This window comes from Elgaria multicarinata, chromosome 11 (genome assembly GCF_023053635.1).
Source record: "Elgaria multicarinata webbii isolate HBS135686 ecotype San Diego chromosome 11, rElgMul1.1.pri, whole genome shotgun sequence".
NCBI lineage: Eukaryota > Metazoa > Chordata > Lepidosauria > Squamata > Anguidae > Elgaria > Elgaria multicarinata.
The window spans coordinates 24,624,048-24,649,231 of NC_086181.1; the positions used below are offsets into that span (position 1 = coordinate 24,624,048).

The 25,184-nt window shown below is 41.1% G+C and overlaps 1 protein-coding gene across 1 annotated transcript; it reads left to right on the top strand.

Moving 5' to 3' along the window:
• Nucleotides 1-354: 354 nt before the first annotated feature.
• LOC134405529 (vomeronasal type-2 receptor 26-like) lies at nucleotides 355-15,535 on the top strand. Its single transcript, XM_063136774.1, has 5 exons — nucleotides 355-416; nucleotides 2,074-2,362; nucleotides 4,362-5,150; nucleotides 10,988-11,114; nucleotides 14,625-15,535. The coding sequence occupies exons 1-5, from the start codon at nucleotides 355-357 to the stop codon at nucleotides 15,533-15,535; spliced, it is 2,178 nt and encodes a 725-aa protein (XP_062992844.1).
• The last annotated feature ends 9,649 nt before the right edge of the window (nucleotides 15,536-25,184 follow it).

A 25,184-nucleotide genomic window follows, 5' to 3' on the forward strand; every position in this document is an offset into this window, starting at 1 on the left:
TAGCGTAGGTCCTGCAGTGCACTTCAATACTGCTATAGAGCAATAGTGTGGCTCCTGCCTTTTCTATACTGCTTTCATACCACTTTCATAGTGGAATATCCTGCTTGGTGTAGATGAGCCCCTAGAGGAAGTGCTAAAGTGAGCAGAACTGCTCATTTCTGGAAGGAGGCAAACAGGTTTAGCAGTGGATTTACATTCAGAATGACGGTATTAGTGCTTGTACTGCTGGTGCTGCCTCCCATGACATGCAAACCTCAAATAGCAAAATGCACTATTGGTGATCCTCTCCCTATTCTTCACAGTTACTTTCAACCAGGTGACCTGGTAATTGGAGGCATAACTTCTCTTGCCGTCATGCCTGGAGAAGTAGAAAGCTTCAGTGAAGACCCTCATCATTCACTTATTGGAGAATCACTGTAAGAATTTTCTGTCTTTCTTTCCATGCTGTATGTCAGTCCAGAAGTGGTGATTTCCATCTGGAGTGTAAATAAGATCATGCTTATGAAATCCCATTTCCTTCCCTTCCGTTTCTGAAGGGAACTGCTTATCTATAATCCCTAGTATTGAGGAAGGATTTAAAACAACTGTGTAATAAATGTAAGTGCAGAAGATTCTGTCCAGACAGAAGTCCTATACATGTGTGGGGATCAGAATATTAATTGCCAAGTTTGGCTATCTTGAAACAGTGAACAATAAAAAAAATAGACTTAGGAATGACAATGTTCAATTAAAAAACAAGAACTCTTTCCCACAATAAATCAGTGAAATACCTGCAATTTTCTTTCAGGAATGCTTCTATGATGTATTCAGTATGGTCTTCTTATGAAAATCTCTATTTGACATTTTCATATCCTGTTCAATTTTCTGCTTAAATAGTTTCCCTGCCACAAAGTTGCTATTATGGGCAGTATTCAATTGGGCTCTGCTGCTTCCAGGCGCAACCTACCCCTTCAAGAAACTAGTCTTTCTACTGTTTTTTTTTTGGGGGGGGGCATTGTTCCGGAACTGCTACGCTGTGGTCAATTGGATCCTGGTCTAGGAAGCCCATGTGATTAAAAAGCATATTATTAAAACTGCATTGCAGCTGTTATTTTTAATAAGAAAGAAATATGCACATCTTACAATTTAGTCAGAAAAAAGCTTTGAATTGTGATTTGAAGGAATGGGTATCTTTAATATGGTTTTAGACATAGTGACAATTTCAGCTACCATCTTTAACCAGAATGGAGGCAAATCAAATTTGTGAAGATTTACTGCTTCAGTACCATTTGATTGAGTTCAACCAAACTTCACATCATGATTTAACACTGCAGCAAGCAGATTTTAACCAAACAACATTAATATTTTCCATGTTTTTAAAATATAAAAGGTGTACCTTTAATATATCGTTTTTGTTTGTTTTTAAAGAAAATCCCCTCTTAGCATTAAAAGCTGAACCATTATGTCATAGATAAAAGCTACAGCCATACTATGTGCTCCAGTCTTTATGATGCAACAGCAGGTTTGCATGCTTTTATTATTATTTTATTTTATTTTGCTGTAACAGAATAGGATGGCAAGCCATCTTTGTAATAGGTAAACTGAAATATCTTAAGTAATGACATCTATATGTCATTAATCTTCAGCCTTCTTAATTAACACTAAATAAGCCCCTCCCTATATACACAGTCCATAGCTAAGGGTCTTTGCTGCAACACAACCAAGAAAAACAAGCAATTCTTCTACTCAAAATAAATTCTATGTCTGTCCAAAACTATTAAATCCAACATTAATCAATTAATCGAGTTCAGCTCTGTCAATATGGCAACCCCAAATATATTTCAATGATACGATGCATTAGGTGACAGAAAACAACTTAGGACACATCTACACCAAGCAGGATATAACACTATGAAAGTGGTATGAAAGCGGTAGATGGTCTGTGTCAATGGGCCCCAGCAGTTGTCAGTGCACTTCAGTACTGCTATAAAGCAGCTGTGTGGCTCCTGCCTTTCATATACTGCTTTCATAGCAGAATATCCTGCTTGGTGTAGATGAGCCCTGAGTTGCATTGATTTTGCATTCTCATTGCAGTGTCCTGACAAAAAACTACCAGCATATCTTGGCCTTGATATTTGCTCTGAAGGAGATCAATGAAAACCACCAGATCTTACCCAATGTTACGATGGGTTTCAACATCTATGACAGCTATGGTGGAAGATGGAACTATCATGCCACAATGGAAGTTCTCAGTACTCAGAAAAGATTTATCCCCAACTACACCTGTGGCATTCATAACAACATGAGGTCTATCATCGGGGGGCTTTACTCTGAAACCTCCCTTGATGTGGCAAATACGTTATTGATGTACAAAGTTCCACAGGTAGGATGTGCTAGTGTGGCATGGGGTTTTAATAAATTGTATATTTCCCATTAAATAGAAGTAGAAAACTTCCTTCCTATCTCTAGACAGCATAGGAGTATGGAGTGGTTTAGCTGATAGGCATTGAGAGAACTGCATTTTGAGATAGCTTCAAATTCAGGGAGATGTTGTCTTAACTGAAATAGAACAAGGGGCTCATCTACACTAAGCAGGATATCTCACTATGAACATGGTATGAAAGTGATATGTGTTATGTGTCATGGGCCCCAACAGTTGTCAGTGCACTTCAATACCGCCAAAGATATCACCCCTAACACCAGTGGTGATGATGGGGAATTTCCCATAGAATTTGAAGGAAGAATTAGAAAAAGCTTTAAGGGAAAAGGGAATAAATAAATTAAAAGATTGGATGAAGGAAATGGATAGAGACAAAATAAAAGAGTTAGTAAGAGAGAAGAGAAATGCTTGGATGGAGGCACCACAATTAGAACAATGGACAAAAAAGTGGAAAGAGGAAAATATAGAGTGTAGAGAGTGTACAGAAATGGAAAGTTTGATTTTACAAAGAGAAAACAAAAATGGAAAGCTTGTTGGTAGGGGTATAATGAGTGTGGTGTATAAGATACTAAGGAGCATGGAAAAACAACAAGAACATATTAAAATGATATGGGACCAAAATATGGTAGGACAGTTAAGTGGTCAAGAGTGGGGGAAGATATGGAGTCAATGTATATTAAAGAGTATGTCGACAAGAAAAAAAAAAGAAAATTACTACAAATTAGTATGGAGGTGGTATTTAACTCCAGTAAGAATATACCAGATAGATAAGAAATATCCAGTAAGTTGTTGGAGAGGGTGTCAGGAAATATGTGGTGGGATTGTAAAAATATTCAGAAGTTTTGGCAAATGGTATTTAGAGAAATAAATGAAATAACGGGATGGAAGGTAGAAATAGGCCAAAAGACAGCATTGTTATCAATATATGAAGGGGTCCAATGTACACAAAATAGTAAAGAATTAATAACTAATTTACTAACAGCAGCTATACTGATAATTGCTAGGAATTTGGAAGAACAAAGGGAATATAAAATAGAAGAATAGTATAAAGAAGTCTGGGATATTGCTATTAATGATAGGCTAACGGGGTGTATGAAAGTTAAGAAAGGAATATTAAAGCGAAATGATTTTGAGGAGATTTGGAAACCATTTGTTAAATTTGTATTAGGAAAAGAGAAAGGGTGTAAACCGTCACTAGATGTGTTACAATTTTGGAGTGGAGAATAATGGTCCCAGGGAGTGGGTTGCACTTATTATTATCATTTTTATTATGGTTATTATTATTAATAATAATATTATGGTTATTACTATTATTATTAGATTATTGTATTAAGCAGTTTTTTTCTTTGTTCTTTATTGTTTATTATTGTAGGGTAATGAGTTGATGTGTTGTGATTATTGCAATATATATATATATATATATATATATATATATATATATATATATTACTATAAAGCAATAGTGTGGCTCCTGCCTTTTATACTGCTTTCATAGCGGAATATCCTGCTTGGTGTAGATGAGCCCAAAATCTCTGAAATGGGAGAATTTCTCATTTAGGACTCCTCAAGATGCAAATTTATTATAACCATTAATTTAGTATTACAAAGGCTTAAAAATTAAATTCTTAAATATATGTTTTGATGTTGAACTCTTCAAAGTATTTTCATAAATTGAATCTTGGCTATATACATATTATAAAATGTTCTCTCTGTGTGTGTGTGTGTGTGTGTGGTGTGTGTGTGTGTGTGTGTGTGTGTGTGTGTGTGTGTGTGTATAAAAATATATGTGTCAAGAAATATTAGCACTCATATGTTTCATTTTACAACACTTTCTTTCTTTCTTTCTCCACCCCAATCTCTCATCCAATTTCATTTTTAAAAGTTAGCATATGGTTCTCCTCCAGAAATGAATAATCAAAATGAAAAACTTCCCTTCTATCAGATGGTCCCACATGAAGCCTACCAATACAGGGGGATCGTTCAGCTACTTTTGCACTTCAAATGGACATGGGTTGGTATCCTTATCAAGGAAAATGATGGAGGAAGATTTGTGAGGTTGATCTTTTCAACATTTCATTTTCATGGCATCTGTGTTGCCTTCTTAGAAAGAATCAAACCATTTTATTTCAGTAACCTTTTTGATGACTTACATTGGCTGATAGGAACATATTATGTTTCCATGAAGAGCAATGCCAATGTGGTGATAGTCTATGACAGCAATATTTTGCATTTGAGGTTGTTGCTACATCTGCCCAAAATGGAGATGGTGTCTATGGAGCCTGAAGGTAAAGTATGGATCATTATAACCCAGATGGAACCAGCATCATTCTTCTATCAAAAGAGTTGGGATATACAAGTCATCCATGGTGCTCTTTCCTTTGCAGTTCACGCAAATGAAGTACCAGGATTCAGATATTTTCTCCAAACTAGAAACCATTTTTTAACAAAAGAAGATGGTTTCATAAGGGACTTCTGGGAGCAGGCATTTAACTGTGCATTTCCTAATCCATTTGATAGCGAGAAAGCTGATGGCACCTGCACTGGGGAGGAGAAGCTGGAGCGTCTTCCTGGGGCTTTTTTTGAAATGAGCATGACTGGCCACAGCTACAATATATATAATGCAGTCTATGCAGTAGCTCATGCTTTACATGCCATTCAGCAAGGCCAACTCAACCAGAGAACAATGGTGAATGAAGGTAGACTGAATCTTCAGGATCAACAGCCATGGCAGGTAATATCCTCAGGATGCAAATATAGGACAACACACATATAGACAACACACACAGAAGAAGAGGTGTCATGGAGAATGCTATCTCATTACCAGTATTGAAATAAAATTCTACTGACAGTCTATTCAGCTTCTGTATGTGAAATGAGGGAATGAGTGCCATCTTGCCCTTTGATTGAGGGCCTTTCTAGACCTACCTGTTAATCCGGTGGGGAGTAGGAGTGAGCCCGCACTGCAGCTAGTGCGGGCTGTTGCCCCAGTCTACATGTGACATGTGACGGGGTAAGGGAAAGCCCTGTCGTGTCGGCCATTTTAAAAAAAACTTAAAGGGGCCATGTGCGCAGGAGAGCACCAATGATAAGGTATGTCTTTTTTTTTAAAAAAAAAAGGGTTCCCTGCTCCCCCACCCCCGATTTCCCTCCCAATGTCTGATGCCCCCCACCCATCTGCCCCCGCCCCCGCTCTCTCTCTCTCTCTCGCCCGCCCAGCCCCCCCGCTTACCCACAAGCGGATCCGGTTATCCCGGGTCAAGGGAGGGTTTAGCCCGGGCTGACCCTGGGATCCCCTGTGTGTCATCTGGACACACAGGGGTGAGCCTGGGTATCAGCCAGGGCTAAACCCTCATCTAGCAATGGCCTTAGTCATGCAAACTTTCCTATGACATCCCTGCATGGTTTCATTACAAAAACCATTAGAGGCTACATCGACCAGTGGGGATAATCCCTAGAAGAGTGTGGGCAATTAAAGTTGTGTGAATGTGCTGCATACTTTTAGAGCAAAATGGACAAAAACCCTTTCATGCATGCCTGACAATTTGAGCTCTGAAAAGGGCCTCTCCTGCAGATCTCTATACCTAGAGAAGTTCACAGCAAGACCAGTGGTACTTGAGATAGCCAGCTCCTAAGGCATTTAGAACTTTAAAGATTAAAATCAACTCCTTGAATTGCACCCAGAAAGCAACTAGCAACTGGTGCAGGTCTTTCAGAGCAGGTGTAATATGCTCTTGCTACCATGCCCCAGTCAGCAGCCTAGCTGTTGACCTATTCACTGCATTCGTTTCCATACTGTTCCATATGCACATGTGACTGGTTTCTATAAAGATAGAATAACATTTTTGTCTCAGCTCTTTTTGGTGGCCATTGCTCAACTCTTAGTGCTCATAAGTGCAAAAATGTTTTTACTTAATTGCATTCTACATGTTTTTACTTGCTTCTAAATAAGAGTTTCCACCAAAATGTTACTATTAAGATACAAATGTACTTAGGCTAGGGTCCTATTTTTTAGGCAGGGGGTCCACAGATAAAATGTTTGTTAAGCAAATGTTGTCTTTTACACATTTCTAGATAAGATAATTTCCTTAAGGCTCTGTCTGCAAGGTACCAATTCCCTTATGGTTTAGCCACAGCTAAGTATCATTTTTGAGCTTGCCCCCCTTTTCCTCTGTACATGCTTATGCAGCTCATTGTGTTTATACAACTAACACAGAGGGAAAGCACAAAATTCCTTCTAAGGACCCCTGATACACAGTCTCTTCAGACGGGTGGTTTTCCATGCTTTTGCCCTTCTTTGTTTATCATTCAGCCCTGCGATCTTTACATGATGTTGTGCCTATGCTGCAAACATCTCATCTCTTCCCCTTACTTTCCCGTGGTCCCCCCTTCCCCCGGGATAAAACTGCCATTCCATCTCCTTGTATTCCCAACCTTGCACTATGTTCCACAACATCCCGCTTTGTTGGGGTGGGAGGTCCTGTAACATCATTGCTAATGAAAAAGGGGAAGGAGGAGGCAGTTCTCTGGCATGCTGTTTGAACTTCTTACTCTTTCCCTATTCTGCTTGTGGAGGTGCACTGAGGCAGTCTACCAGACTTGCACTGGTACACCCTAACTCTATCCTCCTTCCCTCCCCCACGCCCCGAGTTTTCTTATGGCTGAGACCATAGTAGTTCTCATTGCTAGTAATGCCCACAATGGCCACAGGGTTCTCCTGGCAACACCAGGAGACCCTCAACATGCTGGAAATTTAGGGTGAGAACAAGATTCAGGGAACAACCAAGTGACTTGCCCTTTCTTTGATGTGCTCCTTCACATCCTCCATGGAGATGCAAGTGTCCACCCCATAGGGTGGTGCAGAGTGCCAACATCAAGTGCATCTCAGCCACTCAGCCACCCCTCTGCTCCTTCAGAATTGATTTATTCATTTATTCATTTTTCCCAGTTTATATCCACCCCATCTATCTAAAAACAACAACCACTAAGTGGCAAGTTGTAGTGCTTGCTTTGAATGGCTTTTGGAAATAATCCCACTCAAATAGGTCTAGGGGAGAGAGCCAGGAGAAGTTGCAATGATGTGTTTAGTGTATATTTTCACCTGACAGGTAGCAGGGCTATGAAACACCATCACATGACACCTTTGGGAGCTTTTGCCATGTGTCTAGGCTAGTCCCCTATAAGAAATAGAGAACCCCCTTTTAAAAAATCACTGGGAAATATGGTGATTATATAAAAAGGACTTACTTCCAAGTATTTCCCCAATATCAACAGTGATAATGATGAGGAACTTTCCAGAATTTTTTTTAAAAAGTTGGGAAAAAGTTTAAAAGAAGGAAAGGTAATGAAGTTAAAAGATTGGTTAGAAAGGATGAAAACTAGGGAAGAAATAAAGGAGAGATTAAAAGAGGGAAATATATCGTGGTTAAATTATATTCAATTAGAACAGTGGATGAAGAAATGGTTAAATGATAATGGAGAGTGTAGAGGAATTATGAAGTTCGAGGAGCTGATTTTTAAAAAAGAAAATGAGAAAAGAGAAAACAAATCAATAAAAGGTTTAACGAGCAAAATATATAGAATATTAGTGGAAAAGGGAGAGACGGAAAGTGTAGGCAAGATGGTATGGGAAACTGATTTGAAGGAACAAATAGGGCAATAGAGTTGGAAAGGGATATGGAAACAACGAGTGTTGAGAAATATGTTCGTGAGGATAAAAGGAAATTATTACAAGCTTGTCTGGAGGTGGTACCTAACCCCTGTGAAATAAAATAAAATAAATAAGATGAATTCAGCAATATGTTGGAGAAGTTGTCAAGAGAAAGGATCGTATTTACATATGTGGTGGGAATGTGAATTTGTACAAAAATTATGGAAAACGGTGTTTAAAGAGATAAAAGAAATTATAGGAATGGAGATAGAAGAGACACCTACTGTGGCATTATTATCAGTTTATGGAGAATTGAATTGTAATAAAGAGACAAAAGAATTGATAACGAATTTGTGAACAGCCACAAGACTAATGATATCCAGGAACTGGAAGGTTCAAGGGGATTATCGTACAGAACATTGGTATAAAGAAATATGGGATATTGCTGTTAATGATAAATTAACATGTAACATGAAAGTTAGAAGAGGAATGATAAAAACGAATGATTTTGAAGGAATATGGAAACAGTTTTTAGAATTTGTGCTATTAAAGGGGAGAAGGAAAACACCTCCAGAGGAAGTAATGAGATTTTGGAAATATGAATAAGATCCCGTGGTTGGGGGAGTACACTATTGTTAATTATGATTATGTTAAATGGAATGAAGTTAGAATATATGTTTATTAAATTGTTTACTTTATATTATTATGTATTATGGGGTAATGTTTTATATTGTATTGTTTGTATTGTTTGGATGTTTAGAAAAAATAAAAATTAATTATAAAAAAATAAAAAAATAAAAAATAAGCTAGTCCCCTATATTATCCATGGTATCTTCTTGAAAACCCTTGTGTTTCTTTTGATATATATCTAGCTCCACTACTTTCTGAGAAGAGTCTTATTTAATAACAGTGCTGGAGATTTGGTTTCTTTTGACCCAAATGGGGAATTGATAGCTAGGGTTGATATTATAAACTGGATCACTTTCCTAAACCAATCCTTCCATCGAGTGAAAGTTGGAATGTTGGATCCCCGGGCTCTTGAACATAAGATGCTCACCATTCATGATAATGCCATCACATGGCACAGATTTTTTAACCAGGTAGGTTCTGATTGCAACAAATTTGTTCCAACTTTTATCAAATTTGATGTATGATAGCCAATGTGAATTTCCATTGATTGTGCTGAATTTAACATACTGAATTTTGTGTTCTTTGCATTTGCATATAAATTTGGAAGGAATGCAAGCAAACAATTAGGAAAACAGGATAATAATTGCGGATTTCACAAAAACAGGGATAGCCATTATATGAAAGGCCCATTCTGCCATGCCCGGCAAAGCCTGGGCATGGGGAGGGATTTGTGGGCGGAGCAGGGAAGAGACGTGACCATCCTGCATTGGCAGGATTTCGCACCACTATGGCTGGGAAGGGTTTCGGACTGTTATAAGCCGGACACTCACCCCTCCAAGCCCTCTTGCTTCTGCGGCTCCCTCCCTCCCTCCCTTCCTGTAGACAGTGTGAATTTGTTGGCTGCCAATAGGGGTCCGAGTAGGAATTTTTTGCTCATGTTCTGAATTGGACGTGAGTTGTTTCGCCTACTCCACACTGTAAGACAGCTTGGGAGCATAACTAGGTCAATTTGGCTGCGAGCTAATTTGGTCACCTAATTCATGGCAGGTAGGGAAGGGCATCCAGAGGGAATTTAATGGCGAGCGTCCAAGGCACTGTTACAGTGATAGGTGATTCCCGAGGGCTCCCAGTGTTGAGCCTTGTGGCCAGGCTGGGGGATAAGGACCACCTTTGAGGCCAACCTCTCTCACCCATCTTGAGCCTGGGGGCATGGGTTGGGGGTGACAAGGGAAGGTCTCCCCACCCCATGAAGGGGATGGACAGCAGGGCGGCGAAACTGAGCGCCACCCGCTGGGCCAGGAAAGCTCGCCCTTTACTGAATGCAGGCCTGGCTGGGTGCCCGATAGGAACCCTTTGCAGATCTTGAATAAAAGTGGCCCAGTTTAAATCCAATATTTGTGTCATCTCTTATTTCTTGCGTCTGCCCCACAATACCTTCCAGTCTGCTGTGGAATGTGCAGGTCAGACTCAGAAATATCTGAACTCATTTTAATTCAGAATCATCTGCATATTGATGAAACTTCAACTTACACACTTGGAATATGATGTAATCAGAAATACAGAAATATAAAAAGGTTGCATTTGTTATTGTTGTTTTTATACACATTTATTTGTGGCTAGACAAAACAAAACAAGAAAGATTAACATGTTGTAACAAAATCTGAAATCCACAGTTAGGCAATAACTTGATGAGGAACAACCTAATTTTTTACAAGCTTTTCAGCTCTTCAGAAGCAAGGATGGGTGAAATATAAAAGCCAGCTGTTGTGGCTATGAGTTTGATGTTTTAGGCCCAGTCTCAATATGGAGATTGGCAGACTAAATTAATTAGTCATTAGAAGGTGTTGCTGGTATTATGTTATAACTAGCAATGCATTCTGAGAGAAATGGCTGATCTCCATTTCTGGAAACATAGAGGCTAGGCCAGCTGTAATACAGAACTGCCTTTTGCCATGGGGAAAATGCACAGGTTCCTATGTCTGCATGGATCAAAAGCACAGTGAAATTTATGACAGTCCTTATATTAAAAAAGCTGGAGATTAATTTTAGCCTGCACACTGTGTAAAAGAGACAATTAAAACTGAAATTGCAAGTATAACCTAGTGGTTGAAGAGAATGGGACACTCAGAGCTGGACTTGATGGATCCATGTTCTAATCCAGCATGGCTCTTCTTATGTTATGTTGGACTTCAAAACCCCTTTATATCCTTGAAAAAGCTTGCCAACTATTTCTTCAACTGTTCATCCATCTATGTTCTGAATGGTAATACTTTTCCCCATTTATGGACTAGGCATTACCTCTTTCTCTGTGTACTGAAAGATGCCATCCTGGTTATTTCACGCAAAAGCAGGAAGACAAGCAGATTTGCTGTTATGATTGCCTCTCATGTCCAAAAGGGAAAATTTCAAGCCAGTATGGTAAGAATTGTAACGTGCAGCACTTTTCTTTTTCAAGGGTAATGAATGACATTCTACTATATATTTATTCCATCATCAAAAAAACCTACCAGTTTAATAGACCAGAAGCCCAGGCTCCACAAATCAGATAAGGCATTAGCTTTAGCTTCTGATTTCCTGGCTTTGTGGAGTTTGGACCATCCTGAGATAGCTTGTCTTTTGGTATTTTACACTGGCTAGTTTTTTTGATGATTGAATTTCCTTGGTTTTTGAAAAGCAACATGCCTGCCTTTACATTTGTCACTCTCAGCACTCTATGGCTTTAGCTAGACCTAAGGTTTATCCCGGGATTGTCCCGGGGTCATCCCTGCCTGCTCCCAGGATATCCTGTGTGTCATTTACATGAACAGGGATGACCCCGGGATGATCCTTAGGTCTAGCTAAGGCCGGAGTATCCTGTGTATGCCTGCTCCATCTATCCCAATAGTTCCCTGCAAGGCTCCACCATGGTAAATCAGTAAATTAATCCTGAGGCTGGAGGGTGGCATTCTATCAAGTTCAGCTGAGACTGGTTGCTGTAGAATGTGGACCTGCAAGGAAGGATGAGGGTGAGTTTCCAGCAGACCCAGCCAAGTAACTCTGTGGCCTGTTAGGCTCTCCGTTTGGGAGCCTGCAGGAGCATCTGTCTCATAAAGCAAATGTGCACATGAAAACTGTTATTATGGTCTGCCAGTTTGTTTGGCTTTCCTAGTCTGGGGTCCCGAACACTTTAGAAGGTGGAGTACTGTTATGTGGTTGGGGACAGTCTAAACTACCTCTGAGGATCCCTTATTCAATGCCTCAAAAAGATTGAGGATTTCCCCCAACTTTGTAACACTTGAAGTTATTGAGCCCATTGAAAATACATTTTAAAACTTAAGCAGGAAAATAATAAATACCTTTTAAACTTGTTGACCATTGAAAAAATGCCACATAAGAAGTCTTAAGATATGAATGGTTTATAGAGAAAAATAAATGCAAAAGAACATAGATACAAAAGTAAAATGTGAAATATGCAATGGTTCCAAAGAAAATACATGTGTACAATATGCAAAGTACATTACAGTTTAATTGTTGCTATGGCCTATTAAATAAACTAAATATTAAATAGAGAGCTCCGGCTATTGGGAGGTATAGAAATGTAATAAATAAATAAATAAATAAATAAATAAACAATGATAGTAGGACCAATGTTAATAGGTCCAAAACAATGTTAGGTGGGCCAAGTACACTGATAAGCAATTTGACATGTTACTTAGTTTTACTTAAACTTCCACCAGTCCAAACTTGTTAACTGAAATGTTTGTAGCTTTCAAACCTTTTAGAGAAAAGGAAGGGAACATTGAGGGGGATTAAGAGGAAGATATAGCTACCTATCCCATGGAGAGATCTGAAGACCATGCTTTCTGGACCCAGAGTAAGGTTGAACAGACCTCTCCTAGAATCCAGGGTGTAGAACTCAGTAAAGTCCACATAGGGAAAATTAATACAGACAGAGAGTGAAGAAAATATTCAAGAACATAAGTGCCATGCTAGATCAGACCAAGGGGCTATCTAGTCCAGCACTCTGTTCACACAGTGGCCAAACAGCTGTCAACCAGGGACTAACAAAGCAGGACATCGTGCAACAGCACCCTCCCACCCATGTTCCCCAGCAACTGGTGCACATAGGCTTAATTTTTAAAAATAATAATAAGTGTTGTGAAGCCAAGCTTCCAGTGACCAAAATCCATCAGGCTGCAAAAACTATACCAAGCTGCTGAAGAGCCAGGAGCTTGATTAATGAACCTGGCTTTGGGGAATATAGCCCCAAATAGTCTCAAAGCCAAGGGAAAACACATTCAAACAGAAAAGAGGATTCTTCTTTTCCTGAAGGGGAGGCAAGAACCAGGCTGATCCTGCTCTTCAGGCCATGGCTAGACCTACCAGGTCTAGCACGATGGAGGGGGGAGGATCTCACAATATGGTTATCGCAAGATCTCCACCTCTGTCTACATGCGGCGCGTGATGTCCTATGAGGAAGACATGCCTGCCATTTTTGTAAAGGAGAAGGAGCGCACGAGTGCTCGAATGCAAAAAAAAAAAAAAAACTCCCAACAAATTTCTCCGCTCACCCCACCCCACCCCCGATGGGCACAGAGCACCTGGAGATACTGTAAACAACAACAACAACAGTCAGGTTTGGCCCTGTATCCTGATTTTCCTGTGTTGATAGGGGTGATATGAAGGGGGCTTCTCTTCATCTTCAGTTCTTTGAGAACTAAAGCATCTATGTGAATGGGCACCCAAATTGAACAATTAGGGCCTTAGAAATGGGGGTAAGAAAGTTTGTGGTGAGGCTGGTGTGCATACATGCTGCATCCTACTCATGGAAACAAAAATAGGAGGATATGTGCAGGGATCAGGGAGTTATGATGAATAAAAAGCAGTTGAATGCTTTTGGGTTTTTTTACACAATTTGAATCAAAGGCACACAAAGTGCAATAGGATAGGGTTAGGTGATAGACGTGGAACATTCAGTGGCAGAGGCAGAAGGACATGAACATCCAACCATTTCCAAGCAAGTACCCTATGCTACGGCCACCTGAGTTACCACATACCCCAACATAACCCTTTTTACATTCCTGTTCCTAGAATAAGCTGGTGGCTCTGATTTCAGTGGGGCTGTGAATCCATTCTGGGTTTCAGTCAGAACCACACAGAAATAAAAAAAAAAACTATCCAAGGTGCTGAACACTAGCCCCAAATAGGGTCAGAACTTTGGATAGCTGATTTGGAGTTCTGGCTGTTTCTGACTGAAACCCAGAATGGATTGACAGCCAGACCAAAATTGGAGACAAAAGCATCCACTGGGTGGGATATCTTAGTAGTTCAACGTTCCTGCCTCAACGCAGTGAGACTGTAAAGTCCTGAAAAAACATTCAAGGTAATTAGAAGGTAGAACTGCCAGTCACAAAAATACAACCCCACCAATCCTTCCCTCTCCCCATATCCTATTCTTTTCCATATAGGGAGAGCATAAAGAGAAATAAGTATCAATTTCAGGAAATGGAATGCCTCTGTCTCTTTGTCCCTCTGAATCCATGTTCACATTTCCATTTGGTCTGCATCAGTGGAACACCATTTCAATTCAGACAACTGCAAAAACTGTGTGAATCAAGCTGGTTATGTACTGGATTTGTTCAATACTGAAGCCACTCTATCAACATCTATTTCTGGCTTGCTAATGATAAGAAACAATCATAATAATAATCCAATGCAATGATTCAATCACATTGCAATAGACAAAACTGGAAATAAATAGCCATCGTCAGTATTCTTTTATTCCATTTGATTAGTGCTCCAAAATCTTCAGATAGGAAGCAGTATATAAATATTGTATATAAATAAATCATCACAAGTGCACCATATTATTGAGTATGAAGCAATGTGTGTTATAAGAACAGTAACAGAATGTTCAAGAAAAATAAGAATACATATTTTCATTTCAAGACATAGATGACTGTTTTGCATGTCCAGAAGATCAATATCCAAACAAAGAACAGGATTCGTGTATTTCCAAGATTGCAACCTTCTTATCCTATGAAGAACATCTGGGGATAAGTTTAGCTACTTTGGCATTATCCCTTTCTTTCCTCACAATTTTGGTGCTTGGGACATTCTTGAAAAATCACAACACTCCCATTGTCAAAGCCAATAACTGGGACCTCACCTACACTCTCCTCATCTCCCTCCTGCTCTGCTTCCTTTGCTCATTGCTCTTCATTGGTCCACCTGGAAAAATAATATGTCTCCTCCGACAAATTAGTTTTGGTATCATCTTCACAGTGGCTGTGTCTTGTGTGCTTGCAAAAACCATCATTGTGGTCCTGGCTTTCATGGCCACAAAGCCAGGATCCAAGTTCAGGAAATGGGTAGGGAAAGGACTAGCCAACTCCATTGCACTTTCCTGCTCCCTTATTCAAGCATGTATTTGCATTGTATGGTTTGCAATATTTCCCCCATTCCCTGATGCTGACATGCACTCAGTGGCTGAAGAAATTGTACTGGGCTGTAATGAAGGGTCTGCCAATATGTTTTACTGTGTCTTGGGCTACATGGGCTTTCTGGCCATCACATGTTTCACAGCGGCTTTCTTTGCCAGAAAGTTGCCTGACAGTTTCAATGAAGCCAAGTTCATCACTTTCAGCATGTTGGTCTTTTGTAGTGTTTGGGTATCCTTTGTTCCCACCTACTTGAGTTCCAAGGGGAAATACATGGTAGTTGTGGAGATCCTCTCCATCTTAGCTTCTAGTGCTGGATTGCTTAGTTGCATATTTTTCCCAAAATGTTACATCATTGTGCTAAGACCTGAGTTAAACACCAAGAAAGAGCTAATTAGAAATAAAAAAAACATTGAATGAATAAATTTGATTGAGGATTGCTTCAGTGGTATTGTCATTTTAAAATCACCTGTTCATTGATTCTCCAGTTTAGCACTACTTTCACTTTTTCAATATTTAAAGAACTTGATGCTATTGAAGTTTCATTTGGGGTTCCTTTAATTCACAGAAAAAAATCTGGTGCATGATTTATGAAGATAAGTTACCATGACTCCATCTAAAATCACAAGGAGTCCTAGTGAGCTGGTTTGTGTGATCACCTCAGCCCAGTGTGGCTTATTTAAGGCACAGTGGGTTGTTGTGCATGCTAGTGGCCATTTTGTGGAGTCAGCTCCCAATGGGGGTTTGTTTAGGGTAACCATATGAAAAGGAGGCCAGGGCTCCTGTATCTTTAACAGTTGCATAGAAAAGAGAATTTCAGAAGGTGTTATTTGTATATGTGGAAAACCTGGTGAAATTCCCTCTTCATCACCACAGTTAAAACTGCAGGAGCCCTGTCCTCCTTTCCACATGGTCACCCTAGGTTTGTTATAGTTTGCTATGTCATCTGAACTTAGGTGTCATGGCTTGCTGTAGGGAGGAACAATCCTACAATAACCCACAGCATGGTATGGGTTATTGGAAGGTTGTTTCCACTTGTACAAGACATGCTGCCCAGGTTCAGAGGACAGGATAAACTAAGCTATAGCCATGGGTTGAATAGGCAACTTGCTGCCCTCAGGTCCTGCATCTCATCTTGGTTTAAATAACCATGAGGTGTGGTGAACATGCAAACCATGTCAGAAATGCCTTACTCCCATGCTCGGCCTTCAAGATAAATTTGGCAGCTGTATAGCTGTCTTCACCCCTGCCCACTTCTTCTTTGACGCATGGCTGCAGAGTGCAATAGACATGCTTGGGCAACCAATCCCACACAGAGAGAGGGAGGCATGACTGTGGTGAGGGGAGAGAGGGAGCCTGTTCCCTAAGTGAGGAGGACACAGCCCGATCAAAGAGGTAACAGGGCCAAATGGGGCCTGGCTTGAGACTGTTACAGCAGTACAACAATGGAATCAGTTACCTAGGGAGGTTGTGGGCTCTCCCACACTAGAGTCATTCAAGAGGAAGCTGGACAACCATCAGTCAGGGATGCTTTAGGGTGGATTGCTGCATTGAGCAGGGGGTTGGACTCGATGGCCTTGTAGGCCCTTCCAGCTCTACTATTCTATGATTCTATGATTCTATGAAGGGCACATGAGCCAATCAGCAGGCCTCCACAGGCATTAGGTGCTGGCAAGCCCATGCCACCAGTTACAGGGCCACAAGCGCTTCATGACTCCTGCCCTGAAAGGTTTTCTTTGGAAGGGAGAAGGATACATTTTATTTTATTGCAGCTACTGTTCTAATTTGCATAAACCACTACAGTACAGAATACAAACAGGGTGTGTGGGTGGGTGGGGGAGGACAAAAGGGAAGCCCCTTGCCCCCCAGCTAAACATACTAGAGTCCAGAATGACACATCTTTTGATGAGGGCAGAAATCCTGATATCTCTGTGATACTAGCCAGGCTACAGAGCACTGGCTCTAGAGCAGAACATAGGGAGCAAGCAAGCCCAATTACCCAGGCAACAAGGAGGAAAGGGTGCTGGGTGGTGGCAAACTCAGAAACAGTTTCAAGATAAATTATGGCTATCTGTTTCAGCCAGGTATGGGATGGCCTTCTGCTGGTGCTGGCAGCAGCCCAGCACCGACTCTATAGCCAACTAGCACAGCTTTGACAAAACACCTGCACCTGTGGCTATACTAGCAGGCAGGGCAGCAGTTCAGGTGACACTCCCTGCCAATGCTGTGCCAGTGCCAGCCAGCACTCAGGTGGCACCTACTCAGTCACAACTTAATGCCAGGTTTGGGGATGGGACTTCCGCTACACTCTCCGGCTTGGTTGTCCTTGCAGGAGGCAGTCCTTGCAGGAGGCAGTTTCCCAACAAATATCCCCCATGACTCTTCTGTGCAAGGACTGGCAAGGACTGGCAGGCACTGCAGCCTCGAATAGATCAGAGCCTCAAGTCCAGAATGACCCATGTGCTGGAGCGGATTGGGATGTTATACCAACTGGAGGCACCTCCACACTCTGGGATATCTTTTACTTCCCTCCACAAGGGAAAAGATTCTTAGGGGTGAATTCATTGATGTCTTTTCCTTGCTTTTCCAAGAACCAGAGAGCAAGGACAAAGACAAATCAGCAGAAAACATATTTTGAAAGGCTGAGAAAGAAGAAAGTAGCCAGGACATGGGCAAACTGGCTCCCAGTTTTTTTCATATAAATTAGGGGTGTGCACAGACCCCCCCGCTCCGCTTCACTTGCAGATCCGCCATTTTCCGGATCGGGCCGCTCCGCCCCGCCCCCGCTCCGCCCACTTCCGCTCCGCTCCGCCCGGAGCTCCGGATCCGGATCCGGAGCTCCGTTTCCCCCCCCCCCCATAGGCTTGCATTGAAAGCTAAAAAATTATACAACTTTTTTTCTGTTCAAGTTAGAAACCTCATGTTTGGCACCATGACACCTCATGGGGATATACACACGCATGCCAAGTTTCAAAGCAATCCCATCATCCCCTGATTTTTGGCGAATTTTTGAAAATCGGGCACCCCACACACAACATCCCTGCGAGGTGGGCAGGGGAGGAGGGAGGGAAGGCAGGCAGGCATGCAGCTGGCATTTCTGGGGGCATAAGGAAGTGAGCCAAGGATAAGCCAATAATGCATATAAAATGGAATAAATCAATCAATAAACAAAGGAGGGGTGGAATTAAAAGCAGCAGTGTTGCTCAATAAACAACAAGAAGAACTTTTTTTAAAAGGCTATATCTGTCTTTTACCAGCAATAGGGGGACGTGCCCGGGGGAGGGGGAAGTAGCTGCCAGTTCAAGACACTGACAGCCACAGCTCTGAGAAGAAGTAAAACGCTCACTTCGACTCAGAACAGGCATTGCTCCACCACTGAAAAGTGACCATTCACTTCAACTCATGATAGGCATTGCTCCACCGTTTTACTCTCTTTGGAAGGCTCTAATGGCCTTCCAGTGCAGGAGAGAGTGGGGGCACATCCACGATGAGATGCCCTAGGGGAGCTCATCCCCTTGCACCACATCGATTCAGTTGTTCCCCAAGGTTAGGGTGGGGAGCAGTGCTGTGTTTCATTCTTGGCTTAGTATATGATTTCAGGTTGTGTTTGTGCATTTGGTGGGGCTACTGTGTTAAAAAACACGGGGAAAAGCCCGTTCAGATGAAGAAAGAGAAGTTTCCCAGAATCCCAAGTTACCTGTTTTGCCTATGCCCTCCTCCAACTTTGGGATCATCATGACCGGGAGCTGACTCTGCCCCTCAGCCCTTTGAAAAAGGTATTTTTCCCGCCGATTTTTTAAAAACGTCTAGCCCGCGACCCGTACGATGCAGAAAGTTGAGAGTGGTCTCAAAATGACCCCCATCCACGACTCTCTGTGCACAAGAATTTTCAGAACGATAGCTTAAACCCCCCCAGTTATCCCCGATTCTTTCCCTCAATGCAATCCTATGGGCGAAAAGCTGAAAACGCAGTTTGAGCCGCGCGGTTGACCCGATTTTCACAAAAATATAGCCCGCGACCCGTACGATGCAGAAAGTTGAGAGTGGTCTCAAAATGACCCCCATCCACGACTCTCTGTGCACAAGAATTTCCAGAACGATAGCTTAAACCCCCCCCCCAGTTATCCCCGATTCTTTCCCTCAATGCAATCCTATGGGCGAAAAGCCGAAAACGCAGTTTGAGCCGCGCGGTTGACCCGATTTTCACAAAAATATAGCCCGCGACCCAGACAACGCAGAAAGTTGAGAGTGGTCTCAAAATGACCCCCATCCACGACTCTCTGTGCACAAGAATTTCCAGAATGATAGCTTCAAAAACAACGTAGTTATGCGCGATTATTTGCCGCAATGCAATCCTATGGCGAAATGTTTTCAAGATGGCGACCGGAGCGCTCCGCCTGAACTCGGAGCTCCGAAAAATGGGCGCTTCTCTTCGCCTTGCTTCTAGGGGGTCCGCGGTCCGCTCCTACTCCGCCTCTGGGTAAGGCGGAGCAGGCCAATCCGCTACTGCTTCTACGCTCCTAATCGGAGCGGAGCACATCCCTAATATAAATGGGTGTTGTACAAAAACATTTCCCAGAGAGGGGATTCATTTTGACCAAATACAATATGATTTCTCAAGCTTACACAGAATATGAGGGTGGAGCCTGGTTAGCAAATGATGAATCATTTCCTATGTGGGCTGCCTTCGATCTTTCCCTGTGCTGGGATGTCTAAGATCACAATCTACGGCTGCAATTCATGATGCTAGGCAGATTGGGTTTTGGTGACAGGGCAGATAGCGGCCATGTTCTTGCTAAGCAACAGCCTGCCTCCACTTTCAAGGGGAGCATGAGGCAGGGGGTTCAACACTGCCTACCCTGCTGGGAATATCATACCCAAGTCACTTGCACTTGTTCCCTTGCCAGTATTGGCATGAATCCCCTATGTGCAGTGGCCAGAACGCAGCCACAAGTTTCCCCAGGACCAGGGGAGGGCGAAGTGGTAATTGTGAAGGACAAGGTGGCCAAAAGCCAGCCAGGCAGCAGCTCTGTCCCAAACGGACCCAGCCCAGTTAAGATCCAAGCATAAAGGTGCCTCTTGACTTATTACCTGTGGTGCCAGGATGCCAGTTATTTAGAGTCTGGATTCATAGAGGGACTCCACATTCCCTTTTCAAGGTCTGCAACAGGCTTCTTTTTCAAATCATCAGAAACTGTCCTTTAAATGGAACATCTTGTATGTGAAAAGATTAATGAGGTGGTGGCAGGCAGAGTGGTGGGCCCTTTTTCTGTCCCTCCCATGTCTTGTGAACCATTCCTAACTATGGTAGCTACATAACCACAGTCTAGACACGCTCACTAACCATTTGCTGCAAAAAGGGTTAGTGGCCTAACCGTGGCTTAGTGTGTTGTCTGAACAGGGTCATCCTCTTGGGAGTACTGTAACATACACTATATGGGACCATTTTTGAAAGCTGTTTGGAAATTTTTAACTGATCCAGAATGCTTTGACCAGTTTTTGGAATGGGGCTAGTTAGAGGGAAGACATGTTCCACAACAGCTTCACTGGATACCTATCTTTTTCCAGGCACAGTCCAAACTGCTGGCTACGACCTAAGATGCTTTAAGTGGCTTATGGCCAGGGTACCTGAAAGACCACATCCTCCCATAAAAACCTGTCCAGATCTTAAAATCTTCGGCTGGTGCCTTTTTCTTGGTCCTGCCACCAACAAAGGCTGCTGTAGTGGGGATATGAGAGATAACTTTTTCAGTGGCCATTCCCAGGCTCTGGAACTCTCTGCTGAGGGAGGCTAGGTTGGACCACTTTCTGTTGTCAGGAAAAGATGGTATTATTATTTTTAATAATCTCAATTTCTCTCTCCCATGGAGTTTTTTTCTAGATGGAGATGATGGACTTTGCCAAGTCATGCTGCCCTTTCTTGACTTAGAAACTCCCTTACTATTGAGCATGTTTTAAGTATGACTTTCTGGATGTTGATGTGAATATATTTTGCTAGGCCCAGTTTCTGAAGGTTTTCTGTATAGTTGTTTGTTTATTTGTTGTTTCAACGATCATGGTCATATCAACTTTACAAATGCATAGGTAAGCACAATTTTTTTTACAATACAAAGAAGTAAAATACAAAAAGATACTAAAAAGGTTTTCATTAAAAGGTGCCCACAAATATGTAAAAGTTAGTTTTAACAAAGCATTAAAATAACACACTAACAATTTACATTAAAAGGACCATAAATGTATAAAAGGTAATACTACTGATATATTAGAACATGTTAAATTTCATCATTACAGTTCACCATATTGACCTCTATGAATCTTCTTCTCAATTTTTGGGCAGCCACTGCAAATCTTGCAACTCTGTACAGTTTTCTGATGGGATACTGGTAACTGGTTTGACAAATTGTCACACTGTGGTATTATTATTATCATATTATTATTGTGATATTATTATTATTATTATTATTATTATTATTATTATTATCATTATTCAGGCAGGACTTTGGCACGTAAGCTGCTCTATTGCTTTAATTGCTTGGGTGTTAATTGTATCTCTTAATGCGTGTTCTTAAATTTATTTTTGTTTATCAATATGTTTTCATTAAGATTCTGTTCCTAATCTGCATTGTGTTGTTAGCTGCCTTGAGCACCATTTTTTTAGGCAGAAAGGCAGGATATCACTTAAATTAATAAAATAATGAATATATAAGCACTTAGTTATTTATCTCAACAAATCATATCTGCATATAGAACATCTTTTTCCTGTTCTTCTTCCCTTTCTCGTACTTAAACTTTCCTTTTCTCATCACTGGATGCCTTCCCTCATTTGGGTCATTACACTTTGAGACATTGGCTTGTCTCTTGCCATTCTTTGAATAGCTTGGAAAAGCTAGTAGAGGTAACAAATATATTTTTCACAATGCCTCAGAGAAATCAATTTTTTAACACTGAGATTTTCTTTCCCCCTATAATTATCAAAATGACTGTAATTCATTCTCCTTTTTTTTCTGAAAGCCCATCCGGATACCCAGTTCCCACTAGCAAAGCTAAGGACTGATGGATTGTACAAATATGTCTTCTACTTTTAAAAAATGAAGTCAGAGACTAAGGACAGGGAGGCCTCCCTCAGAAAGATCTCTGAGACATTAGAGGTTCTCTTATTACTTGCTTCAAAGCAGAATGCGAAGAGAGTGAGGAGTGAATGGCCATTCCACTCAGGCTAGTGTATCTTTGGAGACTCTTACAAATCATATAGAAATTAGGCAAATGATTCAGATCAATAATTATGATATCAGTGTTTTTATTGCTGATGCTGCCTCTCCAGGCATGCAAGTCTCAACTAAAAAGATGTACTGTTGGGGATCCTCTCCCTATTCTTCACACATATTTCCAACCAGGTAACTTCATCATTGGTGTCATAACTTCTCTTGCCGTCATGCCTACAGAACCAGACAGCTTCCATGAAGACCCCTCTCATTCTCCACTTGAACCACTGTAAGGATGTATTTTTTCTTTCTTTCTATACTATATGTTGATGCAGAAGGTACTGTTAAGTAGGCCAGTTCTTCACCTCAGATTTTGATATAGTGATTGAAGCTGGAGTGTAAATCAGATTCTGCTTACCTCATTAAATTACATTTTATTGTGCCTCTGAAGGGAACCAGAGAAAACTGTTTTTCTTTATTTCCGTATCTTAAGGACGGAATTAAAACAAGCATGTAATTAGTGTAAATATAGAGGTTTCTTTCAGCACAGAAATTGTATGCATGGGTTGAGATCGAGATACTGATTCCTAAGATCTCCTACCTGCTAAAGAAAATGAATAATTAAATTTAGACATAGGAATGGCAGTGTTCTATCAAAGGACAAGCACTTCTTCCGAAAAGTACAAAGAATCTGACACTTGCAGTTTTCTTGCAGGAACACTTCAAGGACATCTTGCAAACTATCTGCATGACATTCTGTGTGACCATCTCATGAAAATCCTCAATTTTCCTTGGCATACTCTGTTTAAGTTTCTCTTCAAATAATTTCCCCGCTGTAACACATTGCAAGAGATTGAAGAGCATATTGTCAACCCTATTTTTAAAGAAACATTAAGAATAGGAACATCTTACAATTTAGTCAACAAGAGATTTGAAATATTGTTTGAAGTAATGGGCGTCTTTAAAATATTCTGTTGTTGTTTTTAAAAAGAAAATTCACTGTTGGTGTAACATATCTAAACCATTATGGATTCGAGAAAAGCAACTTTCATGCTTCAGGTGTAAGTCGTTATGGTGCTGCAATCAGTCTTTATAACGCGATGGACAATTCTCTTTGCAGTGTCCTGCCAAAGAACTACCAGCATATCTTGGCCTTGATATTTGCTGTGAAGGAGATCAATGAAAACCATCAGATCTTACCCAATGTTACGATGGGTTTCAACATCTATGACAGCTATGGTGCAAGATGGAACTATCATGCCACAATGGAAGTTCTCACTACTCGGAACAGATTCATCCCCAACTTCACCTGTGGCATTCAGAATAAGCTTATGTCAGTTATCGGGGGGCTTAACTCTGAAACCACCCTTGACATGGTGGATATCTTAAGCATCTACAAAGTTCCACAGGTAGGATGTGCTAGTATTGTCTGGGGCTTTTATAAGGGTCAATATTGCCTATTAAAATGAAGCAGGAAATCACCATCAGCCCTCCCTGAGATTGGATATTCTCCCCTTCTCCCCAAAGTGAAGTGAGGCAGTAGAGACAGGTTTAGTTGTCTCTACTAGAGGCTAGGAGATCTGCGTTTTGAGAGGCCCTCAAATTCAGAGAGGTAGGATCCCAAATGGAAATAGAAAAATGCTGCTGAAATGGAAGAATTTGTTACTTTAGACTCTCAAAAAGCAAAGGGAAAGACTAAATCCTTAAAGGTATGATATCATGTTGAACCCTTCAAGATATTTTCATCAACTTCAACAACCGTTGCAATACAAGGAGTGTCAACACTCATATGTTTCATATTTAAAACTTTTCTTTCCTTCTTTTTCTTTTTCCTTCTTAACTTCCCATCAAATTTTATTTTTAACAGTTAACATATGGTTCCCCTCCAGAAACGAATAATCAGAATGAAGCCCTTCCATTCTACCAGATGGTCCCAAATGAAGCCTGCCAATACAGGGGAATCATTCAGCTTTTTTTGCACTTCAAGTGGACATGGGTTGGTATCCTTATTAAGGAAAATGATGGAGGAAGATTTGTGAGGATGATCTTTTCAACATTTCCTCTCCATGGCATCTGCATTGCCTTCTTAGAATTTGTGAAGCCATTTTATCTCAATAGCCTTCTTGATGACCTGAATTTGCTGATGGAAACGTATCTTGTAACCATGAAGAGCAACGCCAATGTGGTGATAGTCTATGACAGCAATATTTTGCATTTGAGGTTGTTGCTACATCTGCCCAAAATAGAAATGGTGTATATTGAGCCTAAAGGTAAAGTGTGGATCATTATATCCCAGATGGAACCTGCATCATTCTTTTATCAAAGGAGTTGGGATATACAAGTCATCCATGGGGCTCTATCCTTTGCTGTTCACACAAATGAAGTACCAGGATTCAAACATTTTCTTCAAACTAGAAACCACTTTTTAACAAAAGAAGATGGTTTCAGAAGGGACTTCTGGGAGCAGGCATTTAACTGCGCATTTCCTAATCCATTTGATAGCGAGAAAGCTGATGGCACCTGCACAGGGGAGGAGAAGCTGGAGAGTCTTCCTGGGGCTTTTTTTGAAATGAGCATGACTGGCCACAGCTACAATATATACAATGCAGTCTATGCAGTAGCACACGCTTTACGTGCCATTCAGTTAGACCAACCCAACGACAGAGCAATGGGGAATGGAGGGAGACTGATGCTTCAAGATCAAAAGCCATGGCAGGTAATGTCCAAAACCAGTTGTAAAATTCAACTGGCAGTCTAGTCAGCTTCTCTATGTGTAATGAGGGAAGGGGACACCATTTCCTCATTTGACTCATGAAGCAAAACCAGTATGGAAGTACAATCCAACCCTGAAAGGTTGTGCTACAGCA

What these genes read in the sequence shown, in the direction of transcription:
- LOC134405529 (XM_063136774.1), top strand. Translation starts at nt 355, where the DNA reads ATGCCTGGAGAAGTAGAAAGCTTCAGTGAAGACCCTCATCATTCACTT. An exon ending in TCACTTATTGGAGAATCACT is followed by an intron (nt 417 to 2,073) that starts GTAAGAATTTTC and finishes TTCTCATTGCAG; the next exon opens with TGTCCTGACAAAAAACTACC. An exon ending in GAAAATTTCAAGCCAGTATG is followed by an intron (nt 11,115 to 14,624) that starts GTAAGAATTGTA and finishes TTTCATTTCAAG; the next exon opens with ACATAGATGACTGTTTTGCA.